The sequence below is a fragment of the Colletotrichum chrysophilum genome, assembly GCF_026319265.1.
Source record: "Colletotrichum chrysophilum strain AFK26 chromosome Unknown scaffold_45, whole genome shotgun sequence".
Taxonomy (NCBI): Eukaryota; Fungi; Ascomycota; class Sordariomycetes; order Glomerellales; family Glomerellaceae; genus Colletotrichum; species Colletotrichum chrysophilum.
In genome coordinates this window covers 10,124-33,450 of record NW_026517332.1, presented here as the reverse complement: position 1 = coordinate 33,450, position 23,327 = coordinate 10,124, and the positions used below count along the sequence as shown (strand labels likewise).

Here is a 23,327-nt window from a genome sequence, read left to right as displayed (position 1 = left end):
CACGAAAGCAAGAAGAACCGTATTTGTTTTCAACGGTCAAGGAGCTCAGTGGTCGACAATGGGCAAGACACTGATGGAGTCGAACTCGATTTTCCTGCAATGCATTCGGCGGCTGGACGTAGCACTTAGCCGCTTGCCTCAGCCACCATCGTGGAAGATTGAACGTGAGTATTTGTAGAATCGTCCAGATCCTATTTGTTGACTAACACAATTAGATGAGCTCTCCAAGGCTGAAGGTGAAAGCCACTTGATGGAGTCCGAGCTTTCTTTGCCCTGCAGTACTGCCGTTCAAATTGGTATCACGGAGATCCTACGCAGCTGGTCTATTCGGCCTGATGCAGTCTGTGGTCACTCGAGCGGTGAGATTGCAGGTGCATTTGCGGCTGGTGCTCTGACTGCAGACGAAGCGATTGTGGTCGCGTACTTTCGAGGCTACATCCCTAAGTCCATGGCACAGCGCGGCAGGGAACCATGGCAGCCATTGGTCTTGGCTCACAGGACGTCTCCAAGTACTTGGAATCAGGGGCTTTTGTTGCCTGCGAGAACAGCCAAAACAGCACAACAATTTCAGGGGATATTGCCGCCATTGAGAGTGCTGTGGCTAAGGCCAAAGCAGATAGCGTCTTTGCTAGACAACTCACGGTTGATCGTGCTTATCACTCTCGTAAGTAACCATTTTGATGCACCAGAACCTTCCACGATACTGAATAAACTACAGCACACATGGAGGTCTACGGCAAGGCGTATGAAGAGGCTATACGCCCATTCATCAAGTCCAAGGCGCCAGAGGTCCCCTTTTTCTCAAGTGTCACGGAAGAGCGTGTGACGGATGCCGGAGCATTGGATGCTGCCTACTGGCTCCAAAGTCTCGTCCAACCTGTTCGCTTCAATGGGTCTTTGAGGCGTCTCCTGCGAACATATGGTCAAGCCACGAACCCGGTTCTCATTGAGGTCGGCGCTCGCCCAGCTTTGAAAGGTCCCATTAAGCAGATCCTCGACGATTTTCCCAACATTAACGCTTCTTATGTACCAACATTGGAACACCACAGTGACGGAAACGAGAACATGCAAAAGGCGGCTGGCAGGCTGTTCTGCGAGAATGTGTCATTTGACCACCGGGATGTCACACCCCCGGGCAAGCCTCTCACAGACGTGCCCACGTATACATGGGCCCATGACGAGTCTTTCCAAGAGGAGCATCGCATTTTCAAGGCATACAGAGACTGTCAGTTCCCCATGCACGATCTTCTAGGTCGACAGAACTTCGAGACCAGCGCCTTGGAACCAACGTGGCGCAAGGTATTACAAGTCGAGGATCTTCCTTGGCTAGGGGATCACATGATCAACGGTCAGATTATCTTCCCCTTCGCAGCCTATTTGTCCATCGCGGAGGAAGCTCTGCGACAAGTCACTGGCGGCGTTTTGGAAGCATTCTCGGCAAAAGACTTCTCAGTCACTTCAGCTTTACACCTGGAACCTGGAAATCCGGCAGAAATTCACACTAGACTGCGACGTATCGACGAGTCTTCTTTCCACGTTCAGATCACTTCTTGGAAGAACGATGTCTGGACTGAGCACTGCAATGCCGAAGTCAATGCTGGACCATTCCCGCTCCGTCCTCGACAGGGTATCAAAAAGAAGGAGTTCCCACGTCTTCTTTCTCCTCAACATTGGTACACCACTGTCCAGGACCGCGGCTTCACGTACGGTCCCACCTTCAGGGGTATGGACAACATCAGTGTGAGCCCGTATTCCAGAGAGGCAACTGCCTTTGTGCATCCCATGGACGATCCATCGGACTATCTCATTCATCCCACTGCACTTGATCAATGCTTCCAGACGCTTGTCACAGCTGGCTGTCATGGTCAGCATCGGAAGGCCAAATATGTTTCAATGCCCAGTTCAGTGAAGGAGATCTTCATCTCAAGAGCTACGGGAAACTTTTGGGCGACAGCAACATCAAACTCTTCGCCACTTGGTGAGCTCTCTGGATCATTGCTCGCATACACGGATGATGGCAAAGAAGTCATGAGTATGAGTGGCGTCCAAGGAAGTCAGATTGCTACACAAGCCGGTACCGATGAGCTGCCTCTTCTCAGCCACGCTCATTGGTATGCACATGCGAACTTCTACCCCTTTCATGAGCTACACGGCCAAGATTCTCTTGCAACTGCGATTGACATCCTCAAGCTTACTATCCCCCAGCTGCGGGTGTTAGAAGTAGGCACTGGGTCAGACACGACAACGAGGGTTCTCCTTGAGCACTTGCGACCGGAGAAAGGAAGGCAGTACTTCTCCAAGTACACGTACGCAACACTGAGCTCTACCGCATTGAGAGAAGCCGAGGAGGCTCTTTCAGACATAGAAGGCCTTGAACTCGGATGTCTGGACCCTTTCAGTGATGACAAGCCTTTGGATCTCGAGTCTGGTTCCTACGATATTGTCATAAGCACCTCTGTAAGTGCATACTGAAGAACTGCAGATTCTAATACTGATTTCGGCAGCCCTTCGATCCAATCGAAGATGCGAAGACTTTTCTTAATCGCTCCAAGGATCTTCTACGTCCTTCAGGACTATTAGTCCTTCTGGATATCCCAAGACGTGCGTTCTTTCCCCCCAATGATCTCGCAGGTAGAGACTAATATTGCTACGTAGCTACGTAGACGAAGGCAAAGTATCCGAGAGTCTTTTACTGGCGTGTAAAGAGAGTGGCTTCGACGTAACCAGCGTGGAAGACAGACCCTTTTCCGCTGCTACGCTGATTCTGAGGTTGCCTGTGCCTGTTTTCTCTGACAACATTTGCATCGTTTCGCCTGAACAGCCGCATCAGCTTGTCGATCATTTCAGATCCGCTCTTGAGTCATCGTCAATTCCAACCCGAACATGCTTTGGCACCAAGGACATCCAGGCCGATGACGCTCTGGTTTTCTTGTGGGACATTGTCAAACCATACCTCTACAACATCACCGAAGAGCAATTCGCCCCGCTCATCGAGCTTCTGTCCGGACACAAGAAGCCAATCATCTGGGTCACGCCCCACTCCCAGACCTCTTGCACAAGCCCCGACTCAGCCATGATACATGGACTAGCTCGTACACTACGTTCAGAACTCAAGACTGATATCACCGTGGTTGAGTTGGACACATTGGTAGACAATCCCAGAAACCTTGCTCAATGTCTGCTACAAATCGTGAAGAGCTTGCCTTTGCGGCGCTTCAATGATGTCTTGAGCCCGGACTTTGAGTTTTTGATCAATAACGGTGCTGTTCAAGTACCTAGATTTGATTGGACCACGGCTCAGGCGGAGTTATCCCGATGCTCGTCACGCAGAGCTGCACAGTTCTTATCTAGGCTGTTGCCGAAGAAACCACGTCAAATCGACTCGTTGAACTGGATCAACTTCCCCTTGCAAGATCTTGAATCTGGCAGTGTCAGAGTTGAGGTCAAGGCATCTGCTATTTGGAAAGATGTGAGTCGAGCACAAGGATGCCTATGGTGTGTGAGCGATGGTTGCTGACCTTCGGGATAGGATGCCGATACAGTGAAGCGTATCGTCGATACCAGCAAGCTTTGCCTTGGGCATGAGGGAGCCGGAGTCATCACTGAAGTTGGTCGCGACGTCCAAGGCTTTCAGGTTGGAGACAGGGTTATGTTCCTTTCTAGCGGGGCCCTCACAAGTCACCTTGACATCTCGCCCACACGCTGTCTCCGACTGGAAGAGGAGACTTCCTTCGAAATTGCTTCCTCCTTGCCTTTTTCATATGCAGCAGCCTTCTTGGCGGTTGTCGAGTTCGGAAGAATTCAAAAAGACGCTGTAAGATTTGCCTCTCTGACTCATTTTTGAATGGCTCATGCTAACCCTGGGTTTTCAAGGTCGTCTTGTTGCACTTTGTTCAATCTCACCTGAGTCTCGCACTGGTGCAGATCCTGAAAAGTATCGGCGCAAAGGTAAGACCATACAGATTCTGTCATCAATGGGCTCTTAAGATCAGAAAGCTAATGTTATTCTAGATTCATGCCATCGTTGATTCAGAAACAGACCAATTGATCTTGAAAAATGATTACCAGGTGCGTTGCGTCTTCACCAGCGGTGGCGAGCCAATCATCTCGCAGATCAGGGCTTCCATGAACGGGTCAAAGGTGGACTATGTGCTGGGGCTGCCAGGCCTTCAATCAGAAGACCTGTTGAAGTGCCTCTCATCAACGGGAACCTTCCTCGATATCTCTGATTCTCTCGCCACGAGAGGCCCACCCGAGGCTTTGCGTTCTAGCCAAGCCTATCGTGTCGTCAACACTGCACTTCTGAGTGTTGAAGAACCCGAATTGATTGGAAGGTGCGAAGCCAATACTAACTCTGTATGTCTTGTGCTAGACAAAGGCTAACTAAGAATTTGCAGGGCATTCCAGGAGTGCAAATCCTACTTCTCCGAAAAGCCAAGGCTGAGCTGGACGACGCTCGTCTCAATATTTGATGCAGACCACAGTCGTGAAGCATTCCAAGCTGCTTCTCAAGAGGGGTCCAGAGAATCCAAGGTCATTCTTCAGACGCCCGAACAGGACCAGCGCAAGAAGCTTGAGATGTCATCCTCTGCAACGGGACTTAGCTTCCGCTCAGATGCTGCTTATTTAATGGTTGGTGGTTTGGGAGGCTTGGGGCGTGCTGTGTCGACTTGGATGGTCGAGAATGGCGCCAAGGAATTGGTTTTCCTTTCACGCTCTTCAGGAGGGACGCCTGAGACGTCCAACTTCCTCGAGGAATTGCGAAGCCAGGGTTGTCTCGTGAAGACTGTTGCTGGTAGCGTGACAAACCTGGACGAAGTGTCACGCGCGATCACATCAGCTACCAGGCCTATCGCCGGAGTCATTCAAATGTCAATGGTGTTGAGAGTACGTTCTTCACTCATGCAACTCACTGGATGGCACGTCACTAACAGCTTTCAGGACAACGCAACTACCCGTATGACGTTTACAGAATGGAGAGAGTGTGTCAGCCCTAAAGTCGACGGCACGCTCAACCTCCACAATGCACTACTGCATCAGCAGCTAGACTTCTTCTTACTCTTTTCATCCATGAGTGGAATTACCGGACAGATTGGTCAAGCCAACTACAACGCCGCCAATGCGTATCTCGATGCTTTCGTCAAATTTCGCCACGGCCTTGGACTTCCAGCTTCAGTAATCGACATCGGTGTGATGGGCGGCATTGGAGTCGTTGCCCAGACTGACAACATGGAGCTCAGGGCAAAGGCAGCTGGCTACCATGTTCTCGGCGAGCAAGACCTGTTGGACTGCATGACAGCAAGCATTCTCCACTCTCAGCCCAACCCGGATGCGACCTCCGACATGAGTCAAATGGTCCTGGGGTTGTGGTCCCAGAAGCCGCTAGCTGATCCTTCGACCCACGTTCTGTGGAAGAGAGATGCTCGCATGGGTCTTGCATACAGTTTCAACAGCCAACGCGGCAGCAGCGCACAGGAACAAGCTGGCGAGGATAAGGTGGACGCCATTGTATTTCTCGCCAAGACCAACCCGGAGAAATTGCAAGATGAGGCGACCATCGAGCTCATCGTCAAGCATATTGGGAATGCAATGTCGGAGTTGCTTGCTCAACCAGACGCGGAAATTCTGCCCACCGCGTTGCTGGACGACATCGGCTTGGATTCCCTGAACGCCATCGAGCTCACTGGTTGGATTTCGCAGTACTTCTTCGTCGACTTGCCATTATTCGATTTGATTCACACGCCGACCTTATGGGATCTTGCAGTCAAGGTAGCTGAGTTGATGTATGAACAGTTCGGGCAAGCAAGCAACTGAATCTTGGTGGATTGAGGATGTTTCCGACTTTCAAGTACTTCAATTCAAATAGGCATTTGTATCATTTTTGACCAGAAGTAGTATCTCCATTATGTCTTTGGCTGTCAAATTCCTCGATCTTTCACCAGTGTCAATTACTTTAATAACCGTCATGGCCTCGGTTGATGAATGATGATATCCATTTCGAACGACGTAGATCTCCCTGTGCTGACATGCCGTCGCGGCCAGTCTCCAGATTACTGGTCTAATCGTCTGAGATCATTTTACCACGGCCATTATTCACTGTGAAGTTTGGGCTCAATATGTAGGAAGATGTAGAATCACGACAATGCGCATTTGCATCAACTCTGTGCGTTTCCTCCAACTCCTGCCCTCCTAGGGGCTTATCTACCCACAAATAGGTCACGCTTCTGCCCAACAACGTTCGTATCGTCTGCAGCACCAAATAGGCCAAATTACCCCATTATCTTCAGCGTAAGTTGTGAGATGTGATTGCCACGTCTCCTCACTTGACCTTCACTTTAATTTCTGCAGTCGTCGTGAATGCATGCTAAGGCCCAACGGCAGAATGCTACGTCAAGCGGCCGCCAAGCTGCAGTCGGGTGCCACCCTTGTGCAACACGACAATGCTGGGCGAATAACATTTGAGATATTTCCATCGTAATTGCCGTAGTCCGACCCAACCCTGAAGATCGGCATGCTCAGGGCCGCCAAATGGAAACGCGATACAACGCGCTGCTTACATCTCAGCGGACTTATTGCACCATGTTTCATCCCCATCAAGAGGAGACGTCCCCTTCAAAAGGGCCCTCTTCTCCTGGAAGAAATCTTTCGGCCATCTCCTGCGTTATCCTTTAGCAGACAATCTGTCACACGATCCTCATCATGGGTGCGCTTCCGATTTCATTGTTGGAAGCATCGCCTGCAAGCCTGGCCTTGCTGGGGCTGCTTCTTTTTACTTCCTGGTACATAAGCACATCTTTCTTTGCTTGGTACCGTCTTAGACATATTCCAGGTCCCTTTCTAGGGTCGTTCTCTTATCTTTGGATCATAAAAATCGCCCGAAGCGCCCGCCAGGAGAAGCTATACCGAACTATCAACGACGACTACAACAGCCGCCTAGTCCGCGTAGGCCCCAATGAGCTCCTCACTGACGACCCAGAGGTCTTGCGACGTGCGAACGCTGTGCGTGGCGACTATGGCAAAGACGGCTGGTACATCTCCGCCCGCTTTAACCCTTACCAAGACACTATGATCACCGTATTGGACAAGACGCTTCATGATAAGATGAAGGCTAAGACAGCCGCTGGCTACGCGGGACGTGAGATCGATCTTTTGGAGCCAAGCGTCGACGAGCAGATCACCAGTCTCATCACTCTCCTCAAGACAAGCTATGCAGACACGAACGTGTTAGTCGACATGGCTGAGTTGTCGGTCTTCCTGACCATGGATGTCATTACAAGCGCATCATTCGGAAAGCCCTTTGGCCATCTAAACGCGAACGCGGATGTCTTTGGCTTTATCGAAGATGTGAGAAAAAATTGGCCGGTAATCGCGCTTATGCTGGACGCTCCTATTCTCCGCAGCGTCATGTTCTCCAAGTGGTTCCTCAGTTTCAGTGGTCCGCGACCGACCGATAAGCGCGGGCTGGGCCAAATGATGGGGTGAGTTATTAACTAGTATCGCATTCCGCCGTTCTTAGTAACTCAAGTATCCCCAGAATTGCTGAGAAGCACGTCGGTGAAAGATTCAAAACCGGCTCAGAGCAACAGCGGGATATGTTGGTATGTGGTGTATGAGCAAGCCGTCGCTACCATTTTTTCTAACACGCGACAGGGATCTTGGATCAAGAATGGCATGAGTAGGGAAGAGTGCGAGGCAGAGGGTCTCTTTGCGTTGGTTGCTGGATCCGACACTACTGCATCTGTGATTAGAATCACACTGCTGCACTTGATGAGCAACGCCAGAGTTTATTCGAAGTTTAGAGATGTAATTCAGCAAGCAGTCAAGGCTGGTGTATCGACCCCTATCACGTACGACGAGGGCACCAAGATTCCTTACTTGAGGGTATGTGCCTCCTCTATCTGTCAATCTTCTTCACCTCACATCTAACTTACATCTCCAAATAATAGGCTTTGATCTACGAAGGAATTCGCATCCGAGCTCCCGCCACTGGACTTTACCCGAAGACGGTTCCTCCTCAGGGCGAAACTATTCACGGCATATTTGTTCCTGGAGGCACAGCTATCTGTATGAATGCACCTGCGATGCTTAAGTCTCGCGCTATGTTTGGTGCAGATGCAGACCTTTTCCGGCCCGAGCGCTTTTTAGAAGTTGATGATGCCACCAGAGCTAGCTTGGAGCGTGAGGTGGAAATGGCATTCGGCTATGGGCGTTACATGTGCGCCGGAAAGCCTGTCGCTTTCATGGAGCTGTTCAAGACCTTTTTTGAGGTGAGCTACAACCTGCACGATCTGGTTAACTCGAACATTGCAGGAATACTAACTCCATCGTTTAGTTGATGCGCAACTTCGACTTTGAGCTTGCGAATCCTGTCAAGCCGTGGGACTCGTACAGCTACAACGTTTTCGTGGAAGAGAACATGTGGGTTAAGGTCACTTCAGCCAAGGTCGAGTGAGGTCTTGCATTCGAAGTCAATTCTCAGCTCTATCATAAAATAGGCACATATCATATCGCACATTACTAGCAACTTCCAATGACTAGAAAGCGCTACGTCGTTCTACAGATAAACTTGGAGAACTCCAAGATAAGGATGCCATGCGTTTACTTGATGTGTGTTGACGTTATGCTGTAGTACATAACGATCCAATTTTATTGTTTGTCAACCCATTCGGAGTTGCTACATTGGCAATTACCCCTTGGAGGCAATCGAGACGACATTTGTGGACAGGTATTGCTGCTGAACTACACTGCAGCATAGCCAATCATGTTAAAACAAAGCAAATGAAGCCCACCTGAAGCCGACGGGATGACGATTCTTAGATTGTCGTGATAGGGTGGATTGAGATTTGACTCTTAGTATGACGTTAAATCAAACCACCTAGGGCATGGCTTGACAAATCTCAGTTTGCTGCTTCTTTTAGCGGAAGCCGTGGAATGCGCGGTCTAGGATGGGCTGGTCTTTGCTTCGACTAGTACGTCGTCCACCAATTGCGCGGTACGCGGAATTCATATCCCGAGCTACCTTTGTCAGCTATAACGTAGTTGATTTGCGAATTATCACCTATAAATGTCAGGAGGAAAGTTCTAAATGTTTCTCATCAATTCATATTATCAAGTCACATCAGGAATAATCACTTCGAAACACACAAGTATGGCACATGCACTCATTCTTGGAGCCTCCGGCATTTCTGGCTGGTCTCTCGTGAACCAAGCTCGGACCTATCCTACACCTACAACGTTCAACCGCATCACCGGAACGACGAACCGTCCTCTTAGCCTACAACAGGCGCAGCTGCCGGAGGATAAGCGTCTTTCAATTGTCTCCGGAATCGATCTTACGAAGCCCGTAGAGGAGGTCGCCGAGTCTCTGAAAGAAAAGATTCAAGACATCGACAGTGTCTCCCACGTGTTTTTCACAGGTTAGTCGTGGCGTCCTAAAAGCCACATATCTTGAAGTGCAGAGACTGACATTAATGCAGCGTACATACAGACGGCCGACTTTCAAAGTTTGAAGGAAAAGAATACGAGTCTCTTGGAAACCGCTGTAAGAGCCATTGAGCAAGTCTCGCCCAAGCTGCAGGCTATTATTCTTCAAACAGGAGGGAAGGGGTAAGTGTTCCAGTATCTGTCGCTTTAGGCCATGTTGCTCAGTCTCGCCATGAACAGCTACGGTCTTGAGTTTTCTAAGGAACTTGAGATCAAGGCCCCACTTCGTGAGGACTATCCCCGAATTCCCAAACCATGGGCAAGCAACATCTTCTACTACACGCAATACGACACGCTCAAATCGCTCTCCGAGGGAAATCCATGGACCTTCACTGAGATCCGCCCCGATGGCATCGTGGGCTTCACCCCTACCCCGAACCCGATGAACATGGCTCAAGGTATCGGCCTCTACCTGAGCATCTACCGAGCAGTCAAAGGCGCAGGCGCGAGTGTCCCCTTTCCGGGTTACGAGCACGGGTACCATTCAACACACTCCGATACCTTCCAGGATATCCTTTCGAAGATGGAGATCTACGCAGCTCTGAACCCGGAGAAGTGTGGCAACGGCGCCGTGTTCAACATGGCAGACGGCAAGACGGTATCGTGGTCTCAGGTCTGGCCTGGACTCTGCGCCCACTTCGGACTCACTGGAGAGGGACCTGGAGCTAAGTCAGTCAAGATGGAGGACTTCGTGAAGGAGCATAGAGATGTGTGGACAGCGTTGGCCAAGGAACACGGCCTCGATGAGAAGCTCATTGACAAGCAAGGTTGGGCGCATACCCACTTCATGCTGGTCGACTTTGACTTTGATCGGCAATATGATTTGTCCCGGTCTCGAAAGGTTGGGTTTGCGGAAGAGATTGACACAGTCGATGGATACGTTGTCTCTTGGAAACGAATGCGCGCTGCTAAGCAGCTTCCTCCTCTGAAGTAGCGTGTGATACTCACCGAGCTTGTCATAGCGCACAAAGCTATTTATTCTTCAAATCGAACACTCTCTAGAATGCTTTACTCTGCATTTCGTACGTACGCACTGTTGTGAGTACCATAGACATTCTCTTCGTGGAGAGCTAAAAATATCATTCCACGTGCTCGTCATTCTCGCAACTTTAACCAGTAAGACCAAAGAACAATACGTTGTATAGAAGGACTGGCCTTGACTCGTGAAGAACTTGTTGAATCGATGTAGCCACCCATGACGCAGAAACAGAAGCTCGAAAGGTAAGTACCTCATCTAGGTGATTCATGATCCCATGCCACCAAAACAAGCCCCGCAAATTCAAGTGTACTCTGCTTGCGATTTCCTGAATTGGTCGCCGAAGGCACATCAGCAAGGGCACTGCTTGTTGCCGCGGATCCTATGGTTTGACTCGCTGATGATCCGGTCTGAGATGCAGATCCGCTGTTGACTTGCACGCAAGTGTTTGGTGCCCATGTTGCAGCAGCTGAATGAAGTTAAACCAACTACCATCAGGATACTGACTCTGTTTAACCACTTACGTCCGATGTCGCCAAAACCACATCCAGCCGTAATGATGCAACCGGCCATTTTCGCAGAGAGGGATTCGGATTGGGCGCACAAACAACTGAGATCAGAAGAAGAGCAACTAAGCTCCTTTGCGATGGATGCTAAGCAGTCAATCGCGCAAGCTGGAGGCTCTTCACTAGCCAGCACGATACTCGCGCTGGACAGAATGAGTGCGACTGCACCAATCTTCATCATGAGATCTCCCCCAAAGGTCGGATTATTGAACAAGTGAAGAATGAGTAGTCGCACGGTTTCAATATTTCAATATTTAAAGAAAGAAAAAAAACGCACAAATTTGAACGGTATTTATGGGAGAACGAACCCCTTACAGAAGAAGGTCGACGATCATGCTGTCATGACACCTACAGTCAGCTGGACAAGTAGCGTTGTGATCGGAATCCCAGGAGCTGAAGAAACCCGCGTATAAGTCAAAGGAGCGAAATACAGCTACTTCCAGTTTTGTCTGGACATTGCTATGGAAGTCCCAATCGTGTTGCTGCATGATCATCATATACGCGTATAGCGCCGTGGTCGGGGCACTGCCTCAACTTCCGGCTCGATCATTGAACAAGGGCGACAGATGATCCCACAATCAATTCCACGTCAAATAGATATATCCACATTTCAGGACTGCAGCCGCCGCCCAAGCATGATAACTGACTTCGACTCAACGATCGGTGCGGATTTCATCATGAAGCAAACCTGGGCCCACCGCGCGTTTTCCGAGAATCTTAGAAATCCGAAGTCGGTGCACACGCGGTTGTATGCGGCCTGTCGTTCTTGGGTATCCATCCGTGCGCAACACGCGGCAATTAAGGTTCTTACGTAATCATCCCAAGCTGGGGGATCCTGAGATGTGACGTGCTGCCGACCGATCCATGGTAACGGCCCGCCCCTTTCCGTACAACACTAGTCACGAAGCAATGGTGGAGTTCACAGGTAAGCTTGTCCAGCTGTGAAGAAGTACGCGGTATACTGGAATGGACTGAATTAACCTTTGCTCGCTCGCATAGACTTTCCGAGGAACCGCAAACGGTCGCGGGGCAGGTCGCGTTCCAATCACCCCGCGAAGCGCCAGCGACAATATATCCCTCCCGCCGAGTACATCCCTATCGACAATCACGATGGACCGACGAACGCAACGACCATCTACCAAAACAACCGATCGATATCGCAACGATCGCATGATGCTTCCCAACTTCGAAGCAATGGACGACCATCTGCGAATTCCTCCAAAGATCCGATCCAAGCCGAGGTGAATCGCCTGCTGGCCGAATACACACGGGGCGTCCCTCCCGACTTGTATGCTTCAGGGAAGAAAAAGGCCTACTACATCGTCTGGAAAGGACATCAATGCGGAATATATACGAACTGGGCAGACTGTCAGACCCAAACCAACGGGGTTTCCAAAAGCTGGCTGTAGGTAGCGACCTGGTCTAGATGGGCTTCGCTTTCTGGAGGCATTTCACTGACAAGATTCACCAAAGTCGTGGGCACCAAGACTTTTTCTGAGGCCCTAAGGGACCCCTTTCCCGAGGTGGCATTACTTGAAGCTAATGCACAGTAGGTGAGCAGGCTCCGACGAGAGCTTACGAATCAATTGCGACAAGCAGCTCCTAGGAGGTGGGGGTACAGCACGGCAGAGCTTACGAGACAAGTGCCACAAGCAGTAGCTCCTATGAGGCAGGAATATAGTGCGGTAGAGCGTATACAGCAAGCCGCTGCTAGGAGACAGGAGTATGATCCGCCGCCGCCATACACTACAACGGCTTCTGGTTCCGCGTCTGGCCCGCCCTTACCTCACAATTCTCCATGCTACGCACCCCTTCCCCATGCTGCCGTCTCCAGCGGTTCTATCACGCCATTACTTGATAACTCTCAACATCACAGGCCCATACCCTATCCTCCCGCTGCAAACACTTCTCATTTTCCGAACCCCAATTCATACGCTGCCCCAACGACACCGGCTGAAAGAGTCGCAGCGACGGCCACTGAGGTACCGATCAAGCATGAACCAGAGTAAGATTTCACCGCCTTCCCCGTGGCGCCGGCTGCAAGTGTCGAGGTGGCGGTCACCGAGATACCGATGCCGCATGAACCAAAACAAACAGAAGCTCCTGACAAGCCTATCTTATGCCCAGAGCTGCAGGAGGCAATGGATCTTGCTATGCAAGGACACAACCTATTTATCACTGGGTACGTATTTCCCATGAACAGCCTCTCCCCAACCGCTTGGAACACACGCGGTTCCAAGAAGCACCACGCATCTACTAATGCGTCGGAAATCCAGGTCGGGCGGCTGTGGCAAATCAGTCCTCGTCAAAGCTCTCCGCGATGAGTTCAGATCCAGAGAGATGGACACTCATCTTCTTGCACCTGCAGGCCAAGCCGTTGTCAACATTGGCGGGAGAACAACCTTTAACTACGCTGGGTGGACACCCAGTGACTTGGCCAAAGCCTTGAACGGAAAAGGGGGTCTCGTTGAGAAGGCGCGCAGCAAAAAGATCTTCACTCGAATTGACGCAACTGACGTGATCATTATTGACGAGATCAGCATGGTCGAAAATCACTTTTTCGAGCGACTAAGCCGCATCATGAGTATCATTCGAAGCGACCCTAAGCCGTTCGGGGCTGTGCAAGTCATTGTTGTTGGTGATTTCTGCCAGTTGCCCCCGGTGATGCCGTTCAAAAATTGCATGGAATACGGCAGTCTGATGAACAAGACATCGCGAATCAGCATCCTGCTCTTCCTATCCTCACGAGCACGGTCGATTCTCAGATGATGATAAATGGGCTTTCAAGTCTCCAGAGTGGTCAAAGTGCAACTTCAAGTACGTGCACTTGAAACAAATTCATCGCCAACAGGACGAGGCGTTCGTAAGCGTTTTGCAAAAGTGTCGGCTTGGGAAACCCCTCTCGAAGCCAGATATCAACCTGCGCCTGGCACATGAGACCGATCTTGAGAATGGCACCGAGCTTTACGCCCTTCGAAAAGAGGTCGAGATGCACAACAACAAAGAAAATCAGAAGAACAAGAATAAGGCGCGAAGATACTTTTGCTTGGATGATTTTTGCGGGCCTAAGAATTCTGACGGCGGATACGCTCTGCCTGAGGAATTTCACGATTACACGGTAAGTCCACAAATGCCCAGTCACATGGAACGATTTCCGTGATTGGGTCAATCGCTCTTGACGTGTCTAATCTGGCAGGAGCGAAGGGCTAATCGTACTTGGGGACAGGTATTGAACCTAACAGCAATGGCACCGACTTCGCAACGGCCATTGAAGTGCCTTGACGATCACCGTTATGCCATGTGCTCGGAGCTCAAATTAGATATGCCAGTCATCCTACTCGCAAATGTGAGCATATCCATCAGCCAGAATTGTGCATGAAGGAGAGAGATGATTGTCTGACATACCGCAGATCGATCTAGGGGCAGGACTTTGCAACGGCAGACAAGGCAAAATTATCGGCTTCAAGCCACTAACAGAAATGCCTAAACAACCCAGTCGACAAAATTACAAACATGACCCCGACGGTTTCGAAGTAGCTCAGCACCGATATGACCACATGATGAATTTTATCGCATCAAAAGCAACACCCCGAGAGTGTAAGTGTCACGCCCTTCTATTTCGCACGGATGTTTAGGCCGTACCCTTGGCTTATATCTGATGCTGATGTCTTGCAGTTCCCGAGGTGGAATTTACGAACCGTATACGTCGCATCATCGGTCCCGACACCACTGCCAACAATATTGGCAGAACATCACCCTACTGGTTGCTGAGCCGCACGCAAATTCCTTTAATTCCGGGTTGGTCGATGACCATTCACAAGAGTCAGAGTCTGACTTTGGACCGTGTCACCGCGAATTTGAGCAAGGTTTTCGAGACTGGGCAGGCCTATGTAGCACTAAGCCGGGCTCGCTCTCTTAAAGGGCTCAAGATCAAAGGCTGTACGATGGCCCAGCTGCGAGACTGCATGAAGGTTGATCCTGTGGTGAAGGGGTTCATGGACAGGATGGAGGCTGTAGAATCGCGGGAGACCGCAGAAACAAGACCATCTATGAGAGATAGGTTCCTTGTGAAGCGCGAGGAGGCTGTAGAAATCAAAGAAGAGCCCCAGGACCAACCTGCCTTCTTCTTTGATTTACAGGGGGGATAGGCTATGAGGCTCATAAGACAATGGGGGTCACTGGTCAGATACATGTGGAAAATCTTAGATATTTACGATCACAGGCTACACGGGTACAATGGCGTTCATCTAGAGCTTTTGAAGAATTATATCATTCTCAACTTGTACTGTGCAGGTACATGGATCAAAACATTCCGTCAGGTCCAAAATTGACCGTCACCTTGGTACCTCAACCTGATCACACAAGCGTGTGCTGACGTATCGACGTTGTTCGACGTTGCGTATGCTCCAAGCAATGCCCCTGGGTATTTCCATTAGTCAGTTTATCAACAGACAGACTTTGAATGCTCGAAGCTTGCTGCTTACCTGTGAATATCGGACGTACGAGTGACGCGCGGGCGTATGCGACTGTCATCATCTGCGATTGATACGCTGCTGGCCCCGCAGAGAACGCGTAGTGAGTCGCGTTGGAGGCTTTTATTTCCATCCTCAACATCTGATCTCTCCACTCTTGAGGAAGAACCAGTGATGAGGACTCGATTAACGTGCCATTGGAAGCTCCTTGGAATCGTAGGAGCGGAGTTGCATGAGCGGTAATGTTCGTGCCGGTTTGTATCATTTGAACGACTCCCAGCTCAATGTGTGTTTTCTCGCTGACAAACACAGTCACGCCGGCCTCATCACCCTCTTGATCGAGGGAAAAGGTCATGTCAATGCTGAATGTGAAGAGGCTGTGAGATTGTCGGCGAGCCAAAAGGCTCAAGCCCCCACCGTTTGTGTTTGAAACAACTGACGAAAGATTGCCGAAGGAAGGCGCAAGCTGGAGCCCACAACTCGGATCATCAGGCGAAAAGTTGTATTTGCTTTCGTTCGGATATCGCCAGTGGACGAGATGTGAAGGCTTAAGATGTACCGTGGTGAAATCAATGGCGTCCGTCCCTGCAACATCTTGACCGGCGATCATCATATTCTTTCCGAGATCAGTAGGTGGCAGCTCCCATCCAGACATGATCCCTTCAACCTGGGTTGGAACAGGCCACTGACCTGGTTTCCATGTCACCGGGAATAGAACCGTCTCGCGGCCCATTGGGAAGACCCTGTTTTGTAGGTTGACGCGCGTCGCGTGCGCTACACCCCACCAGCTCCCACCAACGTCCTGAAACAGGTCGGCATGGCCAGCAGCCTGGAAATAATCGGTCGAATTCGCGTTGGTAAGGATTGGGTTGTCTGGGTTCGCCTCGTATGGGCCGTTGACACTCGTGGCACGGGCAATGGTAACCATATGGTTTAAGAAAGTCCCCCTCTCCGCGATGACCAGATAGTAGAAACCGTCTTTCTTGTAGACATGAGGCCCTTCCGGTGCCGCGCCTCCGGTTCCATTCCAGATGTTGACCACCTTGCCCACATTGCCAGTGTTGAGATCGATAGTGGACTGGAATATCCCAGATCGTACCTCTGCCAAGGGTGCCCATGTCACGTAGACTTGGCCATCGTCGTCCCAGAAGAGGCTGCTATCGTACCCGTCTGCCTCAAAATGTGGAGGATCAGACCAGCTGGCTGAGTCATACGGATCGGTCGATGTGAGAATGAAGTTTCGCCAACGAGACGAATCGTTCACAGGCAAGTAATCGAAGACAAGAGTGGTCGTCAAGAAGAAGGTCCCATTGTTGTATCGAAGGGTCGGTGCCCAGATGCCACCGACTTCTGTGATGGGGCTCGCAAATTCAGGTAGCTGGTCGTGTCGAGAGAACGCATGGCCGATGAGAGTCCAGTTTTGCAAGTCCTTACTTGCAGTGATTGGGATGCCAGGGAAAGCAACGAAGCTGGATGATGCGCAGAAGAAGGTCCCGTCGAATTCTTTTACAAAGATGCAGCTGGGGTCAGGATAGAACCCAGGTAGAATGGGATTGAGAATGGTCGAGTTTAGCGCTGAAGTCGCATCAGCGAGACAGCTTAAAAACAGGGCAAGACGCAAGGGTAAATTCATTTTCGAATGAAGGCAATGATCATGCTATTCCTTTCGTCTTCCATAGTCAAGGCTGCAACATGAGTTTATAGCAAGCCTTCAATGTTCAGGATACCAACCATTCTTTCAACGTGGACAAATTTTCGGGTTAGATCGCCCGATTCACCGACAAGCCTGGCATCGAAGATGCAGGTCAATGAAGCTAGACACGTAACTACCTGTTCGCTGGAATACTCAGCCGAATCACGACGAACATATACTTGCCGCAAGTTGTTTGCCCGCTGTACCTTTGTACAAAAGTCCTTATGAGATCGGCGAATAGCAAGATTTCAAGTACGCGTATTGCCTCTACATTTCATGATACCCAAGTCCAGCTGCTCACATAAGGCATCCTCTGCGAGTGAAAATGCTGAGTTTTGTGACTGATACAGATTGTCTGAAGCGTAAACTTTGAGTGTCATTAGACCCTTGAATCTCCACGCTGATACGTCGATACGAAATAACCAGCTTTATCCAGTGCTTAGTGTCAGCCAGGGTATGGCTCCAGCCCGAATACGCGGAGTGTGGCCATAGCCGAGGGTCCTCACTACGTCGGGTTTTTGTATCCCTTTTTGCCTAGGAAAGCAAGTCCTCGCGTATTGATAGTACGACATGCGAGAATCTACCCCAAAAACCAGGTGAATCGTGATATGGAGGCTAATGTCCAGTTTGCCCTCTGCTAGTATTGTGACACTCCGTTTGCATGTCATGCGCTTATCCCTTGGCTTCTACTGGGTTGAAACACCGCACGAGCAAAAATAAAATCATTCCGAATACAGTTCCACTTAAACATAATTATTTTGTACCTGTGCACTATGTACGTCTGTCGCGAGCTGAGCTCTCGGTTCTAGAATTGGCTGAGAACTTCAAGCTTACAAGGTATCTGGACTCAAATTTCACGCAACAACTTGCCCATTACCAGTCCTCAACCAGGCCGCAGTTTGTACCACGTGTGTTCAGCAGGAACTGGCAATTGGCCGAGTTGTCCGGATCAGCGCGACCCTCGATATCTGTGTACCCAACCCAAAGAACTTCGGAGTCTTCCTCTTGATATTTAGGCCACAAAGGCTTCGCTGTTTTGTCGCCGTCGCCATTGGGGTCGTGGTTGAGAGCGAAGGAAATATAGTAGCCTCGCATGATCTTGGCCAAGGTGGCGTTTCCGGGAAAAGAGAAATCTCCTCCATTCGAGCCATCGGCTGTTCCAACGGTTAGCAATCCCTCTTCAAGATAGTTCTCGCGAAGTATTTACCATTCGTCACACTACTGTACAAATAATAATCCGTAGTTCCGTGAAACTGGTAGCCTGCGTCGAAGACGAGCTTGTAGGCCGGTTGACCATGCTTGACTACTGACCTAGCAATATGTCTGGTTGGGCAATTCACTAGAGCGTCGCCAATGATAGCGGACCGCTTCACGAAAGAGTCCGAAAGAGGGGATTCCAGAATCCCAGCCTCCCGAGCCTCGGGGTAAATAGTCAAGGCGTCAAGGTGGGTTCGATTGTAAAGACTCGTAGGATAGAGCATCGATACAGTCTCAGCAAAGAAGCCGTCCGAGTCGTGCCATAGAGAGGTGAGATCAGACATAACCTCGCTTTCTGACGCCAGTGAGAAGTTGGTGAACAAGAATCCTTCGTCAAAGTTTCGATACGTCATGACGGGCACTTTCGTGAAATGCCCATTTCTAAATTGGCGAGCAGGATGGTCGGGGATGACGTGTCCATCGACCACCGGTCCCCAGTAAAATGTCCCGAATGCGTAATCCTTGTGGTGATAGGCTGTTCTGAATGCAGTCTCTGTAGCTGAACGTATGCGGGAAAGTGACGCATCTCGCAAACACTTCAATGAAGAGCATCTAGCTGCCCTCAAGAACTCTCGATACTGTTGTTGCTGCCACCCGTTATCGTATAGCGGGGTCCACCACGGAAACTCTGCCTGTGTTAGAGTGAGTGCAACGTTATGGAGGCGAAGTCCATCGTTGAACGGCACACCCACCTGGAATTGCTGCTTGAAATGGTGCTTCCTCTGATCCACCGTACATCACCATCTGCATAGTGACAGATCCCCCTCCCGCGCTGCCCCCAGAGATAGTAACGCGGTTAGGATCGCCCCCAAATATATGGATGTTGGATCGAATCCACTTGAGAGCCATTCTCTGATCCAGGAGGCCAGCATTGGCTGTCCCGTCCTTCTTAACATCGTTTCCGGATAGAAAGCCAAGCGGTCCTAGTCTGTATTGCAGTCCTACAAAGATCATTGTCCCATTCGACTGGCCGACAAGACTATCTCCAGTGCTTGCAATTTGACCACCAGCGACATAACCTGGAGTTTGAAGAGTATCAGCTGCAGCACTCGAAGACATGATTTTCCTCCTGACTCACCTCCCCCATGTATGTATACGAGGACAGGCAGTCTCTGGTATTTTGATATCATAGGTGTTTGGATGTTCAACAAAAGGCAGTCTTCGGATTCGTCTCCATTGTCTTCTCGCTTTCTTACCCGAGCAGCTGCTGTTGCGCCCTCCAAGCCCCAGTATGGACTGGACTGAACACACATAGGACCCGGTCGGATTCCGTCAATGAGTTGCAAAGGTGTGTCAACTTCGTTGTTGTACTCAACCAGCACCGGTGCTCTCCACCTTCGATTTCCAGTTGGTGCTTGAGCATACCTGATGCCCATGAAAGTGTTGATCCTTTTCCGGCATGAGTATTTACTTACGACTCGGGTAATGAGAAGCTTGGTGAGGGAGCTTACATAGAAGTCTTGTTTTGCAGACCCACGAACTTGACACCTGGACCCTCCACGGTTATCGAATCACCAAGAACCCCATGGCTGGCACAGAGGACTAGGGCCGAGAGCCTCAGAATGTGGACCATGATGGATGGGCCACGGTGCATCAATGGTGGGTTCAAGAAATGTGAACGCCCAGGAAAGAAAGTAGGCAACGGCGGCTTATGGTGTTGGAGCCAAGATTTCTTGCACGAGTATGCCTCAACGGTTGAGCGTCAAAGATGCCGGGAACCTGGGAGGGAATGACGGAAGAGGCTACCAGCGATTCCGGATTCAGTAGTTTTATGTACCGGAGACGAAGTACTGACGCCCACTACATGATGGCTGCGTTCCGAGCCCACGGCACACCGCATCCCCGTTGATTGCAACTGCTACTTCTCAGGTCCAGCCATCCTTCCAGATCAAACGTCACTAACAACCGATTGTTCGCGATCGTTTGGGACGAGGACCGATACTGCCGTTTGCCGATCTAGGCTCTTCCAGGTATCAATAGCTCGTCAGATTTTACATGCCTCGTAAGCTCTCACCGGCTTCGGCGGGGCGACAACGTTGGAACGTGGGTGGTGCGTGTAAGCTAGACTGAGACCAGACGCTGCAAGCCACCAGTGCAGCTGAACTGAGCTGCTTGCGGCAACACTGTGGTGGGTGCCTGAAGCATCGAGGCGCGCACATAAATCCCTGATTCTCTGGTAACTTTTCTTCTTGTCCTTTGATTCCGATTTAAAATGCCCGAGATTGTCATGCTCATCCCGCGATGACGTACTAGTCCATATATGCCTCTACGCAAGGCCTGCAGTGTGCGGTCAACTCATTCTTGCTGATTTGACAACTTGGTTTCTTCTCCGTCTAACAAGTACGAAGTATCTCACACAATTTGAACCTGTCAAGCCTGCTTGTCTGCGCCGGATACTATTGCTAAACTGATCAATGTGGTAAGGTGATCCCGCCTTTCGGCCTCACTTACCCCGACAGAAATTCCCGCGTATTTGGTGAATACGCGCTACTGCCGAGCACAAACATCAATGATAGTCGACATGAATGCCGTGTAACACCATCACAGCTCATCAGCTCAACAACGAAATCTGATTACGGTGGCTTGCTTCCTGCCAAGGGCGGCAATTGACAACGGCCATGGACTAGCTTCCGAGGAGGCGAGAACCTGGGATCTGCCTCGAGGTTCCACATATTGCTTGGATTGACATTCAACCAATACAAGGTATCGATTCAAGTGTTCACTTTTGTCTGAGCCGCACATGAACAGGCATACCGTCCTTGGGGTGACCAATTCCGTCGCCGGCCACGTACAATCGCTGGCCTCTCACCATATCCTTCTGTCCCTTGATGCCGCTATTGGAGAGAGTTGTTAGCTGTGTGGCCCCAGTGTTCGTAGACCAGAGAGTAAACTTACCGAGCAGCATCCCATTCATCCCAAGCCTCCTCCACATCGAACTTTCGGATGATGAGAGCGGCAACCAGCTTGATTTCAACCCAAGCAATCTCCTGTCCAATACAGTCTCGGGGGCCTCTTGCAAAAGCTCTCCAAGCATCCTTGACAGGGTGCAACGGGTCCTCCGCAGGCACAAGGTAGCGCTCCGGGATGAACTTGTCAACGTCAGGCCACAACGAGGGGTCATGCTGCATGCCTGGCCCGCCATCCCACACCAGAAATCCTTCGGTAGGATACTGCCTGCCCTCTGCAGTCAAGAAGAATCCTGCTTCACCGCCTCTCATAGTCGACGCGAGCTGGTACAGCCGCAGACTTTCCTTGATGACGGCATGTGTGTAGCGCAGCGAACTCAGAAGTTGTGGTGATTGGCTGAGAACCTCGGCCGCTTGGTCAGGATCCATGCCCAAGACCTCATCATGTTCAGCTCGAACCTTGGCCAAGCAGTCTGGATGATCTTGAAGCACCTTGAACATGAAACAAAGTGCGCTGGCTGTCGTCTCGTGGCCGGCGACGAGGAAGGTCTTGAGGTTGCCCATAATAGTGTCCATCATCTCGGGGTCGGTGGCTGGGTTGGTAACGCGGCCGCCAGCTTCCTCTGCAAGGTGCATCAGCGCCAGGTTGAGAACCGTCTTCTTCTTGGCAGGCTTCAGTCCCGACTCAAGAGAGTGAACAATGCTAGGATAGAGTTGGTTATAAACAATCTCATTGTTGCGGTCAACGGCCCTGTTCTGCCACGGGAAAAGATAGCCAAAGCTGAAAGCTTGTCGGATGCCCATCAGCCTGAGCTGGTCCGCAAGAGCCACTCTAAGCGGACCAGCGGTCTTGTTCTTCTGCTCGTTCAAACGCTCATCCCTTCGAAGCACGTAAGTAAATCATGTTCTATTGTGATTTTGAGAAATTAGGTCAGGTCTTACAAGACGGCTCGGACGATGATGTCGAAAGTCAGGGCTGTTGTCATGTTGCGGAGCTGGAACATAGGACCCCAAGATCCATTCGGGCCAGCTCGTTGCTTCAGATTGTCGGCGAACACCTTGATCTCCTCAATCAGTTCAGGAACGATCATCGACACATTCCTGGAACTGAATCCAGGATTGAACCATCCTCTCCACTTCTTCCACTCGTCGGCCTGCAGGGTGGCGATGTCCTTACCCTTGGTCAGGGGATTCATGAAGTCAAGAGAGATCTGGTGCTTGTCGAGATTCTTCGTCTGGGTGAACTGAGCCGCAACCGTATTCTTGTACGCGGCCACGATAGGCGCCTTGAGAACGGGCCACAGGTCGAGGTAGATGACAGGCGGGCAGTGGTCCATTTCGGGAAAGTATCTCTTGTAGTTGTTGATAATCCACGGGTGAAAGTTACCAATGTTGATGTCTCCTGGATATTCCTTCCGGAACTCCATCATGACTTTTAGGTGACCTGTGATCCAAGAATGGGGTAGCATCGGCTGCAGTTTGAAGTTAGTCGATGTTGGCACAATGGTTGGAAACGATCATCACTTACAATGCCCTGGGCCCTCACTTGCCTAAACTTCCTCCGAATGGTAAACGCTTTCCAAAGAACCTTGAATACTAGAGTTCCAACAAAGATTGCGGCGAGCTTGAGGACCAGCGGCAAAAGCGCCGCTGGTGTCCACGAAATCGTGTAACCCATGTCTGCGAAAACGTTCAAAGGGTATTTGAGGAGAAAGCTGCACGTAATTAATTGCACTCAGATGCCAGCTAGAAACACTTCTTTCTGCGCATGAGGTGCTTCCGTCACTGAGTTTTATAATCTATTCGGGTCAAGTGGGAGGAGTCGCAATGCGGGAGCTCCAGATGGGGAAGTATGTTTACATTTCCGTTCTTGATCACACCGAGGAGCTTAAGCTTCCAGGCGACAGGGTCACAGCTCCGAGTGCACCAAAATTTCGAGTCATTCATACCACTTTACACGACCAATTGAGAAAC

At 50.4% G+C, this 23,327-nt stretch overlaps 5 protein-coding genes across 5 annotated transcripts; 3 read left to right on the top strand and 2 right to left on the bottom strand.

Moving 5' to 3' along the window:
* Window positions 1–471: 471 nt before the first annotated feature.
* Window positions 472–5,814, top strand: COL26b_006199 (putative PKS/NRPS-like protein biosynthetic cluster; the record flags this gene model as incomplete). Its single annotated transcript, XM_053179022.1, has 9 exons — window positions 472–664; window positions 719–2,457; window positions 2,505–2,601; window positions 2,664–3,469; window positions 3,530–3,634; window positions 3,874–3,948; window positions 4,012–4,334; window positions 4,398–4,887; window positions 4,942–5,814. The coding sequence occupies 9 exons, from the start codon at window positions 472–474 to the stop codon at window positions 5,812–5,814; spliced, it is 4,701 nt and encodes a 1,566-aa protein (XP_053036963.1).
* Window positions 5,815–6,699: 885 nt separating this feature from the next.
* On the top strand, window positions 6,700–8,452 carry COL26b_006198 (uncharacterized protein; the record flags this gene model as incomplete). The annotated part of the gene is made up of 6 exons (XM_053179021.1): window positions 6,700–6,703; window positions 6,830–7,478; window positions 7,535–7,598; window positions 7,651–7,881; window positions 7,947–8,267; window positions 8,333–8,452. 6 exons carry the CDS (start codon window positions 6,700–6,702, stop codon window positions 8,450–8,452), a joined length of 1,389 nt encoding a protein of 462 aa, XP_053036962.1.
* A 696-nt stretch (window positions 8,453–9,148) lies between these two features.
* Window positions 9,149–10,417, top strand: COL26b_006197 (uncharacterized protein; the record flags this gene model as incomplete). Its single annotated transcript, XM_053179020.1, has 3 exons — window positions 9,149–9,416; window positions 9,477–9,606; window positions 9,664–10,417. The coding sequence occupies 3 exons, from the start codon at window positions 9,149–9,151 to the stop codon at window positions 10,415–10,417; spliced, it is 1,152 nt and encodes a 383-aa protein (XP_053036961.1).
* A 7,646-nt stretch (window positions 10,418–18,063) lies between these two features.
* On the bottom strand, window positions 18,064–18,800 carry COL26b_006196 (uncharacterized protein; the record flags this gene model as incomplete). The annotated part of the gene is made up of 2 exons (XM_053179019.1): window positions 18,064–18,344; window positions 18,398–18,800. The coding sequence occupies 2 exons, from the start codon at window positions 18,798–18,800 to the stop codon at window positions 18,064–18,066; spliced, it is 684 nt and encodes a 227-aa protein (XP_053036960.1).
* Window positions 18,801–21,166: 2,366 nt separating this feature from the next.
* COL26b_006195 (uncharacterized protein) lies at window positions 21,167–23,031 on the bottom strand (the record flags this gene model as incomplete). The annotated part of the gene is made up of 4 exons (XM_053179018.1): window positions 21,167–21,281; window positions 21,343–22,233; window positions 22,296–22,825; window positions 22,882–23,031. The coding sequence occupies 4 exons, from the start codon at window positions 23,029–23,031 to the stop codon at window positions 21,167–21,169; spliced, it is 1,686 nt and encodes a 561-aa protein (XP_053036959.1).
* Window positions 23,032–23,327: the final 296 nt, after the last annotated feature.